Source organism: Sinocyclocheilus grahami, unplaced genomic scaffold (genome assembly GCF_001515645.1).
Source record: "Sinocyclocheilus grahami isolate Dianchi unplaced genomic scaffold, SAMN03320097.WGS_v1.1 scaffold138.1, whole genome shotgun sequence".
Classification (NCBI taxonomy): domain Eukaryota; kingdom Metazoa; phylum Chordata; class Actinopteri; order Cypriniformes; family Cyprinidae; genus Sinocyclocheilus; species Sinocyclocheilus grahami.
In genome coordinates, this window is record NW_015505317.1 from 1207177 (window position 1) to 1223494 (window position 16318).

General features: G+C 35.9%; 1 protein-coding gene across 1 annotated transcript in view; it reads right to left on the reverse strand.

Annotated features, from left to right (window-relative positions):
• LOC107591197 (VWFA and cache domain-containing protein 1-like) overlaps positions 1–16318 on the reverse strand; it is a 63452-nt gene that overhangs the window by 15490 nt on the left and 31644 nt on the right. Inside the window, exons 3-10 of the mRNA XM_016280278.1 lie at positions 14165–14313; positions 13349–13353; positions 5648–5774; positions 3413–3557; positions 3101–3317; positions 2088–2237; positions 940–1173; positions 61–210 (exon numbers count right to left, since the gene is read on the reverse strand). Of these exons, the coding sequence (XP_016135764.1) occupies positions 61–210; positions 940–1173; positions 2088–2237; positions 3101–3317; positions 3413–3557; positions 5648–5774; positions 13349–13353; positions 14165–14313 (1177 nt within the window). The remainder of the gene's footprint in view (positions 1–60; positions 211–939; positions 1174–2087; positions 2238–3100; positions 3318–3412; positions 3558–5647; positions 5775–13348; positions 13354–14164; positions 14314–16318) is intronic.

The following is a 16318-nucleotide window of genomic DNA, read 5'->3' on the forward strand; positions in this document are numbered from 1 at the left end:
GGCTAATGGAACCAGGTGGTTCTCCACCAAAAACAATCACCAGCACACGCATCTCCCTACCTTTATTGTCTATGAGGAATGTATATGAGGCCAGGGAGTCCTGGTAGTAGGTCACGTCCTCCAGTATGTATGCCAGATTCACATCCACTCCAACTACACCCAGCAACAAGTTCCCAAAGTAGCATGGCCGGCTGACGGTCATGATGAAACCTACAAACAGAAAAACAGAAGTTCCTTTGATTCTGTCTCCATACTAATATGTCAACCTATGTAAACAGTAATTCATGAAGAAATATTATTAACTGTGAGGTACAAGCCATGGCGAAAAGGCCAGTGATACTCCAAAACAACAATAAACTATTTCCAAGTTTCAAATAGATATGCGTTTCTTGGGTATTAACTTTGGCCATATAAATAAAAAAAATATTAAAAATTCCTTGACAACATCAATTGTTTTTTAAATATATCTTTAAATTATACATTTTCTTTATTTTTTTAACCTTGTCCCAGACTATTTAAGCTAAAAATTAAAATAAATGAAAAAATGTATTAATTTTAAATCAAATTATGACTGTTCCTTCATTTCTTTCAGGCATCATTTCCATCACAGCCAAATAAAGTTTTATCAAAATTTAAAGAATGAAATATGAGACATTTTTATGAAGCAATACAAATCAAGGTAAATATCACTTGTGCATCATTTCCAATCAAGCTATAATTTCACCAGAATGACTTTCTGTCTAGCAGCCCCATAAAAGCAGACTCTGCATTTGTGATTTTTGGCTTTACTTATAGTTTAAGTTTACAGTATATAGCACCATGGAAACTTTCTGGTTCAGAGCCACTTCTTTTGAGGTCTTCTGAGTGCATATGGTTTGTCAGAGGGAATGTTAATGTGCCAGACCTGAGCTTTATGCCAAGTTCAAGATCTAAACTTACCGTCTCCCATCTGGTCCGCATAAGGCAAGCTGAAGGAGGCCACGTCGATCATTCGATTGGGGAGGTTGATGTAGAAGCGGCCCACAGTGGTCTCCAGGTTACTGAGCTGGTTCAAAACCATCATACTGCCCTTCACGACGGGCAGGGCAGAACGATCCGGAACCCCATACTTAAGAGAGTTCTGCTCGGCCAGGTCTCGCAAGAAGGCCAGCTCCTTGAGTCCCGTTACTCCTTCTGAGGACAATTGTACAAAAATTAAAATGAACATTTCTACTCAATATCTCTGTGCTATGTGTCTCTTGTGCACTTACTTAGTTTTGGAACAAAAATCAAATTCAATCTACCTATTTATCAAAATTTTCACAGATATTGTGGGCATTTTGTAAAGGTTTTGCTTCTCTGGCCCATTTAGAGTGCAGCACAGTAATAGAAAGCCATTCATATCCCTCATGGATTACTTAACCGCAGAGCTAAAAATCACACACTCTATTTCCATCATGAAATGGTGGTTTTGGACCTTTAACAAACGAGGAACATTCAATTCTGTTGAACTGTTCACTGGACTGGACATAAATTTCAACACTTGAGTCTATTAATCTGATACTGTGACAGGTTTTAATATGTGAATATAATACAACTTGTCATAAATGAACCAGACTTTAAATAAACAAGGAAATATGAGTAATTCCCTGTGTGTGTGTGTCCTTCAGAGACTCACAATACCTAGTCAAAGTAGCGTAATCTGCATTGCCAAGCTAATCAATCTGAATCATATCTCTGAGTCATCTAATGCATAAAAAAGGCCTTTCTCACTCTTTCATGTCACTGAGTGGCCTTTGATGTATTGTCGCATTTCTCTTTCTTCTTTCGATGATCTCCATTTAAATTTTCATGATGCCAAAGTAATGTATGCTAATTGCAGGCTAATACATGCTGGGAGAGGAACAGCTGAGGAGAGCAATATAATGGAGAGTGGTTTCTTACAGTAGACGCGCACACACAAAACCAGAAGAAAGATGAAGGGGCGTCAAAACAGCTGAGCATATTTTGAAAAAGCACAAACATGCACAAAGGTGTTCACCATGAGGCCTCGTTGGCTACGAGACAAAGAGCCAATAAAAAAGCTGCACTCCTAGGCGATATCTCACCGTTCATGAGAGCGTAGGTGAGGATCATGACAGAGTTGTTGAGGTGGCGGTTCTCCTCTTTGACCACGCTCAGGGTTGCTCTCTTTTCGTGCTCGGATGAGTCTCGGGAGGTGACGCCTGATGACAGGTAGATTATCACCATGTCCGTGTCTGTGGGAGGGAAGATGATCAATAATCAATCATACTGAATATAATAACCGACCTCGTGGCAACTTGAGACCATAAACACCTAGATACTCTGTATAATACATGACATCTTGCCCCAATAAAAATGTGACAACGTCTCTGTGGTAACAATTTGGCCTTTCTGTTAAAATCTACCTTCATTATAGTTGACTCTTGTCTGACTGTATGCTAGTGTGGTTTATTGTGTGCATTTCAATACGATCATAGAGAATTTTTGGTAATGCTTTACTTAAAGCCCTTCTGTACAATGCATTATAAAGTTATTCACAATGCATGTTATAATGCATTATATATTTTCATAAATAACTGTAACCAAAGTTAAAATGCATTATACTATTCTAAAATTGGTTGTGTGTCATGTGTAATGCATTCAACTTTCTAAAAGAGTGTTCAATGAATAGATAAGTATTATAATGTATTATAACTATGGTTACAATTATTCATTAGACCATTACAATGGTGCATTACAAGGCATAATTACTGCATTAAAATTACTTTTATAATGCATTATACATAAAGGCTTTAAGTAAAGTATTACAGAATTTTCAGAAAGGACGTTAAAAAAAAAAATTCAATATTTAAAATCTTTTAAAGAAAAAATAAATTTTTGTTTAATTGAACTGTTAACTGAAAACCCTGTAGTTACTGGTCACAACCGTTCAGTTAAAGTGTATTCAAATATATATATATATATATATATATATATATATATATATATAATTAAACATTAAAGAACACTTTTGTTAACACTAAACAAAAAATACATAATAAAGGTAGGAAATGACACGGTGTTAGCAAATCTAATGTACATAAGCTTTGTCTCTTACTAGTCGGCTGTCTAGTGACGTTGCTTGTGTTCCTCAACAACTGAAAGGCTTTCTGGAAGCCCAGTGCATGCTGGGTAGAGCTGTCAGACACTTTAATGTTGTTGATGAAGATGCTCATCTTCCTCTTTGTCTCGCTGGTAGCAGGTGAGAGGAAGCTCTTGTAGCACTGATCCAGAGAGCAGGAACGAACAGTATCTGCTATGGTCAACACTGAGATCTGAGGGGGAAGAAAAAAAAAGAATGTTGAGTGCCAAAAGAACAAATGCAATCAGTGGATGGTGTATGTTGATGAGGATGATGTCATTTCCTTACTTTATCATGTTCATCGATGGAGTTGAGGATGATTAGCGCAGCGTCGCGGGCGATCTGGAGTTGGGTCTCAGTGACGGAGGCACCATGGTCTATGATCACTACAATATGTTTCGACTGCGGCCTTACTGCCGAAACATACACAGGCCTGCCAACACACAGAAATAAAGATTTACGATCTACTTATTTGCAGAACACAAGAACACTGCAGAACGACTTTTCCTGGACTCTGACGGCAAGAAGCCAAGTGTAGTCCTGCCGTGATTCCCGCTCTCTTCACTACAGTGCTTGTGCAAGAGATCCTGCACTCTATTGTGTTGTTTTTGGAAACCCTTTTCAACTCCAACACTATGAAAAAGCTGTCCATAATGCCTAAATCTCATATATACATCAAGCTGAAAACCTGAGTACCAGGGTTTCTTGTGCAATCTCAAACAGGAGGAGAGAAGTTGTGGGAACACCATCAGAAATGAGCCCATCTTTCAGCACAGGCACACATTGCCCACAACACTGTGTAGCAGATTCCAGTAGGGTTTAGTAGAGGCGACCCTGCATTCCAGTAAAGGGCATGAGGCCTTTTGTAACTACATTAAACAGACCAGCCACACAAGTCGCTAAATTCTGAGGTGCCCATGACAGTGTGAGGGCGGTTAACTTAGCTTTTGTGCAAAAAGAGAAAATAACCTTTAGTTGGTCTCTAGCTAAAAGATGGGGACAGAGAAAAGAGACAAATCCGTTAATTAAAATTACTACTATAAAGACAAAAATGAATAGATAATAGATACATTTCTAAAGATTTCTAAATAGAATCAATCTAAACAACTTCTTTTAAAAAGGCAGTGTTGGAAAAATATGTACTTAGATGAGGCATGAATGTGTTAAAAATTTAAAGTTAAAAAAATTGAAAGTCTCATTACCAAGCATGCCTTAAAGACAGTGATAACCATGGGATTCAATTACTTGCTGTAGGGTATATCAGTGTTCAGAGTGAAAACTTAAAGGACAGTGTGTGTGTGTGTGTGTGTGTGTGTGTGTGAGAGAGAGAGAGAGAGAGAGAGAGAGAGAGAGAAAGCTCTTTGTACCTGCTCCTGTGCTCGAATGTGCCCTTGCAGTGAAACTTGTGAGCAGGAAACACAGTGAAAATTCCCTCCTCTGAGCTGAAGTACTGCCACTTGATCCCTGGATTGGACTTGAGGTTGTCTGCCAGCACTAAAGTAAATGAGAAAGCAAGAATAGTTTGAAAAGTTTGATATCTTTTGTATTACTCTGTGGTCTCATCTTAAAAATAAAGAAATAATTAATAAAGAAATAAATAAAATAAATACATAAAAGATGAAAAACAAACATAAATAAGTAAACAAATAAGCAAGTAAATAAATAAGTAAACAAAGTTGACTTTGTTATCCATGTCAATCTCTATCACTACTTGTCAAGTCTTATATCATCATTAAAGTCTAAATCATTCTTTAGAAACAATAGTATCTAAATGTCACAAACTCTCTAAGACAATCACCCAGAACTAATTTAATATGCCATGCAGCATGGACCTATATGAATGGTGTGTGCACTTGAAGCAGGCAGCTGTAGGGTTCGTGTCAGTTGAACAGGCCCCAGCTGTGTGACAGCCGGAGCCCAGACAAGCTGATCCTTTCCAAATGCTCGAGAAGCACAGCGATCACCACTCTGCTGCCATCAATTCAAGCGTTTATTTACTTAACAGGAGCTGGGATGTGAAGGAAAGTGGGGGAAAGAACAAGAAAAGACAGGAAAAAAAGGAATACAACTGAAAGAGAGGCAGTGGAAGCATTCAGGAGGGCATACGTCTATATGTATGATCCTTTTCAGAAATGTATTTTAGTAATATTGCATGAACCATTTACACCCAAAGTTAAAAAAAGAACAGAGAAAAAAAAGTTTAAGTCACAAAGAAAAAGAATGTGTGCTACAAGAGGTTACTCGGGTCAATTAAATGACCTGTGATTCACCCATTCCACTTAAACATGCCGACATCTTTAAGTGGTTTGAGTGACTCAAAATGTAAACTCAAACAATACAAGGCCAATATTATATAATATAATTAAGAATGAAAAAATAATGAAGAAAGAACAGGTTTATTAAAGAAAACACTAGCTTTAGGTGCCACAGAGACATGGAATAGCCTTTCCTAATTCTGATCAAAATAAACATAGTTCATCAAATTGCTGTGGAAGAGAGAGAGAGAGAGAAAGCTCTTTGTACCTGCTCCTGTGCTCGAATGTGCCCTTGCAGTGAAACTTGTGAGCAGGAAACACAGTGAAAATTCCCTCCTCTGAGCTGAAGTACTGCCACTTGATCCCTGGATTGGACTTGAGGTTGTCTGCCAGCACTAAAGTAAATGAGAAAGCAAGAATAGTTTGAAAAGTTTGATATCTTTTGTATTACTCTGTGGTCTCATCTTAAAAATAAAGAAATAATTAATAAAGAAATAAATAAAATAAATACATAAAAGATGAAAAACAAACATAAATAAGTAAACAAATAAGCAAGTAAATAAATAAGTAAACAAAGTTGACTTTGTTATCCATGTCAATCTCTATCACTACTTGTCAAGTCTTATATCATCATTAAAGTCTAAATCATTCTTTAGAAACAATAGTATCTAAATGTCACAAACTCTCTAAGACAATCACCCAGAACTAATTTAATATGCCATGCAGCATGGACCTATATGAATGGTGTGTGCACTTGAAGCAGGCAGCTGTAGGGTTCGTGTCAGTTGAACAGGCCCCAGCTGTGTGACAGCCGGAGCCCAGACAAGCTGATCCTTTCCAAATGCTCGAGAAGCACAGCGATCACCACTCTGCTGCCATCAATTCAAGCGTTTATTTACTTAACAGGAGCTGGGATGTGAAGGAAAGTGGGGGAAAGAACAAGAAAAGACAGGAAAAAAAGGAATACAACTGAAAGAGAGGCAGTGGAAGCATTCAGGAGGGCATACGTCTATATGTATGATCCTTTTCAGAAATGTATTTTAGTAATATTGCATGAACCATTTACACCCAAAGTTAAAAAAAGAACAGAGAAAAAAAAGTTTAAGTCACAAAGAAAAAGAATGTGTGCTACAAGAGGTTACTCGGGTCAATTAAATGACCTGTGATTCACCCATTCCACTTAAACATGCCGACATCTTTAAGTGGTTTGAGTGACTCAAAATGTAAACTCAAACAATACAAGGCCAATATTATATAATATAATTAAGAATGAAAAAATAATGAAGAAAGAACAGGTTTATTAAAGAAAACACTAGCTTTAGGTGCCACAGAGACATGGAATAGCCTTTCCTAATTCTGATCAAAATAAACATAGTTCATCAAATTGCTGTGGAAACCTGCAGAAGAAGAGAAATGCATGCTAAGCATGAACAGGCGTCCCAACCACAAATGAGCAAGTATAAACAGGAACTTTACAGCATGTTGACAGCTTTAAAAAAACATGTGCTGCCCCAGAGTGCTTAATCCCCCATCCAGTGTTTAGAGTAGCTGAGAAGCAGTCATGACGTGACACCCCTTCATTTCCTCTATCCCTTCATTCCACTTGAAATCTCCACCGACTGTTATATTTCTTCTCACTTACGGTGCTGTCAATTTCAAGGTTATTATTAACTCCAAAAATCATTGCATTTGCCTTTTCCTTATGTAAACACTCTTCCTCATCCAGCCAATGGGAATTGTTGTGTATTTCTCGCAGAGACAGTGATAAACCAAAAGTTGCGTCTTAAGTAGGCTGTGAGCCTAAATATTATGCATAATTTGAGTATCCCAAATCGTAGTAAACGGCAATGGATTTTTAAGAAGCGCACATCTGCACATGCTTTTGTGGCTAAAACTGACCATAATCCCTTGTAATCCATCACAAGAGGAGTTTGTGACTGTTGTGCAAGCTCCAATCCCCCATAAAATGTAATCCTCAACCTGATAAAAAAGTAGCATTATTGTGGTATCTTGATCCTAACAAATCAAAAGCATTTTTTTCTTAACCAATTACTGCTATGCTAAGCTATTAATGCTAAGCTGTTTATTTTACTAATCTAAGGCTAACTGTGAAACTGTACTAACTTGGCTAACTGTGATTTTTTTTTAGGGTTCTTTGATGAATAGAAAGTTCAAAAGAACAGCATTTACTTAAAATAAAAATTTCTTATAACATTATAAATGTCTTTACTATAAGTTTTGACCAATTTAATGGAACTTTGCTAAATAAAAGTACAATTTGACCTTAAACATTTGGACGGCACCATTTATTTTTCTATCAGCAACAAAATAAGTACATACTTTAAGTGCTTATAAAGTTGGGACGCAGCTTTATGACAGTCGGGAGAATGCTTGCAGAACTCTGAGAAATAAAGAGATAGAGATGTGAAGAGGAGTAAAGAGTAAAACAAAGGACACCAAAGGGGGGAATGTTGGGAAATAGGAACCAACCCTACAAACTAAATCAAAGACATCACATCACACTGTAACACAACACTATCGCTCTCTTTCTCTCATCGCTCTATTCTCAAGGTTTTTCCTCCCTCTTAATTGTTTCGTTCCCCCCCCCCAAACATTTCATCAATGTTTAGACTAACAGGGATCAAATGTGACTGATGACTGCCTGCATGGTTAGCAGGGTCAGTATTCAATGACAAATGGAGGAAGAGTGGTAACATGAACTCCCGATGACTGCCTTACAAAAATAAGCATCTGTATGAAGATGAATTGGGATAATCTGTTCTGGAGCGAAAGCAAGTGTGTGAGGCCAGAAGGAGGGAGAGTCTGAACCAAGGTGGCTGAAGAAAAAAAAAAGGCAACTGTGTTGAACACTAAACCTGAGAATGAACTGTGCTGTTACTGTACACTACAATGTCCTTTCTCTCCCTAAACTAAAGTGCTATCAATCAGTTCATACAGATGGTTAACAAAACAATTCTCCATTTCTTCAGAGTTCCTATGCACCATTAGTGGGCCTATGTAATCCAATTCACAAATGAATGACTATTATAATCTGATTATTTTAAAGAACTGATCGAAAGGAATCAAGTTATCGTTGGATTCAGACTACCCACTTGCTGGATTCATCACAGAGGTTAATTGAATTGAACTGAATTAACTGAATCAGTTCGTATTCTTTTGTCTATATGTAGTTAAAACAACTATAGGGGGCTTTCCCGTTGCAATACACTAATGTATCTGATACGAAGAGGAGGTGTTGACACTGGCTCAGTGTAGAAAGTAGGGCTGCACGATTAATCAAAAATAAATTTAAAAACATGACTGGGATCGGTATCGGCCGACCGTAATGTTAGTTTTTTTTATTCGTTATTTTTATTTATTATTGTTAACATTCTATTTCTGTTCAACAGCTTTTAATTTATTCACTTTAAGGGGTCTAAAATAAGTACTTTTTAAGTTCAGCACTTTATTATAACTGAAAGTCCTGTGTAGACGGCACTTTTTTTTTTTTTAACTTGAGTGCAATAAATATTTTGGTTGATGATGGTCTAAATTCATTGCCGTAAGAATGAAAAACAAAAACAATCTTTGAATTAATATCTGAAATGTTTTTCTCCAACCACCTGAAAATCTGAATTGATTTACCTTACTGTAACTGTTGTGATATAAATCCTGTTTAAATTGAAGAAACACTGTAAACATCATACATACATAATTCATACTTCATGTATTAATATATTTGGTTACACTTTATTTTAAGGCGTCCTTGTTACAGTGTAATTATACATTTAAGTACTGAGTAATATTAATTAACTACATGTATACCTACTATATGATATATATATAAATGATATTTATCTCACTACTATTGCCTAATTTTTTATTTGAAAACAATGATACAGCTTGTTCAGGATTCACAGATGAATAGAAAGGTCAAAAGTACAGAAACTGGAAATTGGAATATCCTTAAAAGGCTAAAAATGATACTGCATCATAGGCCTGGATGATAAAACAGTATCGATATTTATCGACGGTACACCTTCTTTGATAACGATAGAAAAAATGTTTGATATAGCGCATGATATAGGCAGGTGCTATGAGTGACGCAGACAGCACACACAAACACATGCTGTAATGAGTGCTGTGCCTGCCTGTGATGAGGAGATTGTGAATAAAGAATGAATATTAGTCAAATTTTAAATAAACATTTGCATTTGAATGTTAGGAGTGCGTCAGGGAGCGTCATCAGTGGCGCGTGAGATGCAGTGATAATGATGTAAGTGATGTTGTTGCATTTTAATGTTTTGTTAGTCTAGCCCACGAGACGCGCCACTGCTGCGTTATTCATTCAAAATATTAGAGAAATATAGAAGCTCAATGCGGAGAAGATCTTGATTAGGTTGAAACCGAAACCAGGCCATTCACACAGAACGCATATTCAGCGCATTTTTTAGATAGACAAATATGACTGCTGCACTCGCGTCTCATGCAAGAGATGTATAAAAAGCCATGCAAAGTTAAAACAGTTAAAACTTTTAGAAAACACGTCACGAATTTGTGGAGGTGTATTCCTTTTAAATACATGATGCTGTTTTGTTCATAATTGTTTATGCAATTTACAAAATTATATTTGATTTTTATGAGTTAATTTAGAAGTAATGCACATTTTTTTATAGACAGTCATGTCCTTGCGTTGACAATTTAAATGCGCTGCATTATTTTGCTCATTGCGCCCTCCTGTGGCCTTGGGAAACAAGCCAAAAGTTTCCTTAAAACCCATTTAATCTGCATATAAAACATTAGGAATTAGATATTTGTTTAATTTTTATTTTGTGTTTATTTTTAGTTTGATTGTTAAAACAAAAAAATATTTGTTGTTTGTCTCAATAAATTGGGTTAATTTAAAAATAAAGTGGTTAAATTAAAAAATTTAATTATATTGCTCTTTGTTTTAAAAAAGGTTATTAAAAATGTCAATAATTATCGATACCGAACGATTTGAAGCATTATATCGTTGATAAATTTTTTAGCTTTATCGCCCAGTCCTATTGCATCATAACCATACATGTGCATCATGATATTTAGATGGTACTCAAAGTACTTAAAAGAATATCATGGTATTACCATGGTCCAAAAAAAAACAAGGTAGGGACTTGGTACTGGTGATAACGACTGTAGCCTTATCACATGCATGTGGAGACTGTAGCCTACACATGCACGTGTTAAGCCGCGTGCTTCTGATGTTTTCACTTTCGAATTTGCGATCTTGTTGTCACTGTTTTGCTTACATACATCTACACACCTTTCATTTTTTAAGACTAAAACAAAAGATGGATTCATTGTTATTCTTAATCAAAAAGCACAACAACAATAAATCAGTAAGATACAATGACAAACTAGCTTATAAAACGTTTATTAACAAAAACGAATAAGAAGAGGCATGGCACACACCACATGCTGTATTATATACCGACTAATAAATTACAGAACGTTTAGCAAACACTGAGGAATCAAATACATAAATAAAAGAGAGCCTCCATAGCTTAAGGTAAACAGCAAGTTTTTCAAAAATGAAAACAAAAAGAAAAGTAAAACTAATGGTGACAGTGCTTGCATGTTTTCCCCCCACAAGAATACCAGCATGTTCACCTTTCTCTGGTTTAAGAAGCGGTCTTTTACTTGACTTTTGCTTGAAAACCATCCATCGTTTATATATGCGCGTCATTTTTGCTGTAGCTGAGTAGGTATAATCTCTAAGCGCTGTTTCGTTTGCCCTTTGATGTTTCTCATATGCAACAGACAAGCGCTTATGAGTTGACCAACACGCACACAAAATTTAGTCGCACAGGCAGAAAAAATGGTCGCACTCTGGAGCCCTGCATATTAAAGTTCGTAAGTGCAGCGCTGCTTTGTTTACAGCGGAAACCAAGCAAGTGCTTATGAGTTGACCAACACGCACACAAAATTTAGTCGCACAGGCAGAAAAAATGGTCGCAGTCTGGAGCCCTGCATATTAAAGTTCGTAAGTGCAGCGCTGCTTTGTTTACAGCGGAAACCAAGGAATCGCTTTAAGCGCCACCTGCTGGCAGAGAGTGAATCTGCGTCTCCTTCAGCTCTGCTGTTTCTGTTTCATGCAGATATTTTTTATGCATAGTTTCACAAAACTGAAGTCAAACCATTCTGTTTTTGTTTCAGGTATGCTTCATAATTTAGAAATTATACAATGAAATTTAGATTAAAAACTGCTCATGTTGCATGCATGCAGCATCTTTGTTTGGATCATGATTAAAATGCAGTGGTTGCCTCTAATTTTAAATGGAAAGAGCACAGACAAAGCCTTAGTTTGTTTATATGACGAGATTTCTTTTATTTGTGTTACTTATTTATTTGATTTGGGGCTTGTTTTAAATTTTCAATTTAGTTTTGTTATTTACATTTACATAAAAGTTACATTTTGTTATTTAGCAAACGCTTTTATCCAAGGCGACTAACAAATGAGGACAATAGAAGCAATCAAAACCAACAAAAGAGCAATAATATGCAAGTGCTATATTAGTATATTATTAGTGTTATATTTCATTTTCACAAAGAAACGTACAGTATTTTGTCTAAGCAATAATAAAAATGTTAACATTTTGTTAAAAAAAAAATCGTGAATCGAATCGAATCGTGAAATCAAAATCGTGAATCGAATCAAATCGTGAGTTGAGTGAATCGTTACATCCCTAGCATAAACACATTGCATTACACAACATAATGTTCTTTTTAGCAAAGCCATATGACCCCTTTAAAGCAACTTTGACAGGACACAGCAGGTCACATTATCTGAATGTGGTTGTATCGTGAATCGAATCGAATCGTGAAATCAAAATCGTGAATCGAATCAAATCGTGAGTTGAGTGAATCGTTACATCCCTAGCATAAACACATTGCATTACACAACATAATGTTCTTTTTAGCAAAGTCATATGACCCCTTTAAAGCAACTTTGACAGGACACAGCAGGTCACATTATCTGAATGTGGTTGCCATCATAAGGGTAGACCATTCTTATGCAAAATAAAATGACTTTTTCTAGAGATCACTGATATGGATTTTTCATTTAAGTGTAGACCACTGTAAACCTGCTTGTCAAAAGTACTATTCACTTCTACCATTTTTAAAAATGTACATTACATTTTTCATCATGCTGTCATAATAAAAGGCTTTTCAAAAACCCACAAACAGGATGCAACATGATAATATCAAGGCGGTGTATAATACATTCCATTGTTAAGAAAACTTGACGAGGCGGTTTAAGATAAACATCGATGAGCTGATTGGGCAGGTGTGTGAAGGTTTAAGCCCAATGATGTATCATTTATAAATAAATCCAAGGGTTGTCTTGTAGGATAAAGCAGCAGCTAGCTCTTTTATGCTTTTTCATCAAGCCTCAGGTGATACATATAATGCTTTGACTTTGATACTGGACACTGTACGACATACTGGAAAACCTGAAGTAAACTTTTATTTGTAGTCTTCTAAACTCCTACTATAATTTTACTTCCCTTTAAAACATTGCAAAAGATGTTTCTGTGCCTCAGGGACAGAGCCATTTTCCAAAACAGTCCTTTGAGAACTGCACATTCTGACAAAGCAAACTTATTCTTGAGGGAGAAAGCAATATACATATACAGTATATATAAAATTCTTGAGCAAATTCTAGCCAATGTACATAGAATTTTTGTTTTTGAAAGGAGTATGTTATGCTCACCAATGCGTGCCTTTAATTTATCTAAAATACAGTAGAAAACAGTAATATTGTGAATTATTGTGAAATATTTAATTTTAAATATGAATTTATTTATTTTGAGCAATTTAATGAATCCATACTGAATAAAAGTATTCATTTCTTACAAAAGCCACAAAAAAAAATCTTACTGACCCTAAAAACTATAAATGGTAGTGTAAAATGATATTTATATTTTACCTGGTCTGAAAATCAAAGTTTAAACATTTTTAAATATATCCATGTTTTCCATGACCTTGGGAACCTTTTTCTAATCTAATCTATTTTCTCATTAAATTTTTGCCAAAGTATGCGGAAACATGGCTTCTCTCTTGACGGAGATGAGGACTGAACACGTTAATAGAACGTGATGATAAAGGAAATGTAGAGGAAAAAACAGCTTAATAATTAATTTGCAACAACCAGTAGAACCTTTAAAATGCCAGATGATAGTGAGGGGATGCAGACAGGAAAATATATGAAACAATAAAGAATGAAAGAGACATAGCTGAGAAGGTCATCTGATGATTTAGAACATCCTTCAAACAGAGATAAACGGATGCAGAGAAGATGAAAATTCAGAAGAGTAGAGCCAAACATTTGGGTCTGGATGTGTGAGTGAGACAGAGTCAGTCAGACAGACAGAAGGGAGGGACAGTTAAGACACAAAGCAGACAAAAGAAGCACCAAGAACTGTGCAAACTGCACTGGGAGAGAGAGATTAGGTTTGAAAGAGCAGTCTGACATCTCAGCTTACTCATCATTGCCTTTCAGTTATTTAAACACAATATTTGTCGCATTTAAAAATGCTTTTCTCATTCACATTGACCCACAACCATTACACATACACACAGTAAAATCAGTGAAGCAAGTAAACTGTGTGACGCATCACATTCACACAGATTCAACATGTTTTACAAGTACTGAAAGGTACACAAAATTTGTTTAAAATGTCTTGTTTTTGGAAGTGCTGTGGGAAAAAAAGTTAAATTAAAGGTGTAATAAACGAGTACTTACTCCATCATGGAGGGGGGGATGGTGCAGCAGTCCTGGATGGCTGTTAGAGGGGAGGTGAGATGGGCCGTGTAAGAGGCTTCCACCACCTGCTTGTTCCTGTTCACCACATCCAGGTACCGGTTAAACTTCTCACGGATCTTTTTTGCTAGCTGAAAACAATAAAAACAGATGTATTAATATTTCTGCATATCAAAATTCAATAATGTCTCCCTGATCAGTGTGTTCCAGTGATATTCCTATTTAGGAATTCAACTTAAAGGATAATTTCACCCAAAAATGAAAAATCTGTCATCATTTGCTCACCTTCCACTTATTCCAAACCTATGTGAGTTTCTTTATTCTTTAAAACACAAAAGAAGGTATTCTGAAGAATGTTGGTAACCAAACTGATTTCCATAGTGTTTTTTTCCCCCACATCCTATGAAAGTCAATGGCTACCATCAACTGTTTGGTTACCAACATTCTTCAAAATATCTTCTTTTGTGTTCAACAGATTTGGAACAACTTGATGGTGAGTAAATGATAACAATTTTAATTTTTAAGGTGAACTATCCCTTGAATTTTTTATGTTGGCCAAAAAAAAATTCATTTTATATATACTGTATATATATATATGTATGTATATATATAATTTGTTTATTTTCAGTTTTCCAGTGTGTTCAAATTAGAAGCATAGACTGAAATGTTTACCACTTGAATGCAAAACTGTCCTTTTTTTATATAAATACAGAATAAATTAATCAAATATCACTTTGATATGCACATTTCGTGCTCGAAAAACTCTCTTTCCATTACTCCTGTAAAATAAGCTGAGATTAATTCACCTTCCAAATCTAGTCGTGCACTCTACATCAAACAGAGCTTGAACTAACCTTGGAGACTAGCAATCGATCACCATTAGACATGCATTGTCAGCTGCTGCAGTGCCACAGGCATTGGGAAAATGGTTTGGTGATATAAGGGAAAACTGAGATCATAATCCAGAAGGGGTTTCAGAAAACTGGGATGTTGTTTTAACTTTGGGTCTATACGGCACTTGTGCAAAGGAGTTACGGCTGATTAACCATGTTTCTGTGAATTCTGGTTTACCCAATGCAGACTTGAGTTCCCTGGAGAAAGTTATTAACTAGAGCAGCAGCTCAGCTAAGAGTTTCTCCTCACACAGGACATAAATTACTCACACATAAGCCACTTTCTTTTCACCAGATGTTTTAGTAAACCAAAACTTGCACACATGCTGTACAAAACATAATTCTTGCATTAACAACAACAACAACACATAGGACTCAAATTTTAAGGCAAAAAAACATGATAAATGTTCTCCAAGTCCTGGATTGGATAAACGTTGCATGACCTATTGACCGTGAACATCCAATCAGCTGCCTGTTTCAGCCATTGCTGCTAAACTTCAATGTTATTCTTTCAAGTTCACGATCCAAGGGAGACATTCCCACTTCTGACAGGTCAGAAAATAACACTATTATCCAGAACATCAGTATATCTAATTCTGCACAATCGAATCAAACTTTCAAGTCTTGAAAGAGCTGGAAGATCATTTAAGGTTATGCGTTACTGAGCTCAATCCACAATTTTTAAAATTGAGAAAACATCTACATAACTAAAAGAAAATAACTACATTTTTCAAATTAAAAATGAAACTTGCAAGCTACAGTAAATATCAAAGAAATTATCTCATTTATAAATGTATTTTATGACAAACTGTGAAAATTAGTTTGGGGTATTTTCCGAGGTCTGCGTCCTAGCTCATTAAAATGGTAACATTAAGAGAAGACAGGCTTACTTTGTCTTTGTGTCGCTACAAGACATGGACATGATCCTAATTGGTGCCGTTTTCCGCTGGGGTGCCTTTTCAACTTGCACAAATGGCAGTGCCAGGCCTTCATTACCATGTGTGCGCATACACAAGACTGGCAGATGTTGACAGCATTGCCAAACGAGCAACCGATGAAAGTCACATTTTTTAGAGGAACCCAGAATAATGGGATTTGTAGTTACAGATCTAATAGCTGTTATTTCATAACCTTTACAATGAATAATAAAAGAAGAACTAGAATGTCAACTAAAACAATAAATGGATTACAAGAAAATACAAAGCAGTATAAAGGAAATATGAGCAACAAAGACTTGACACCA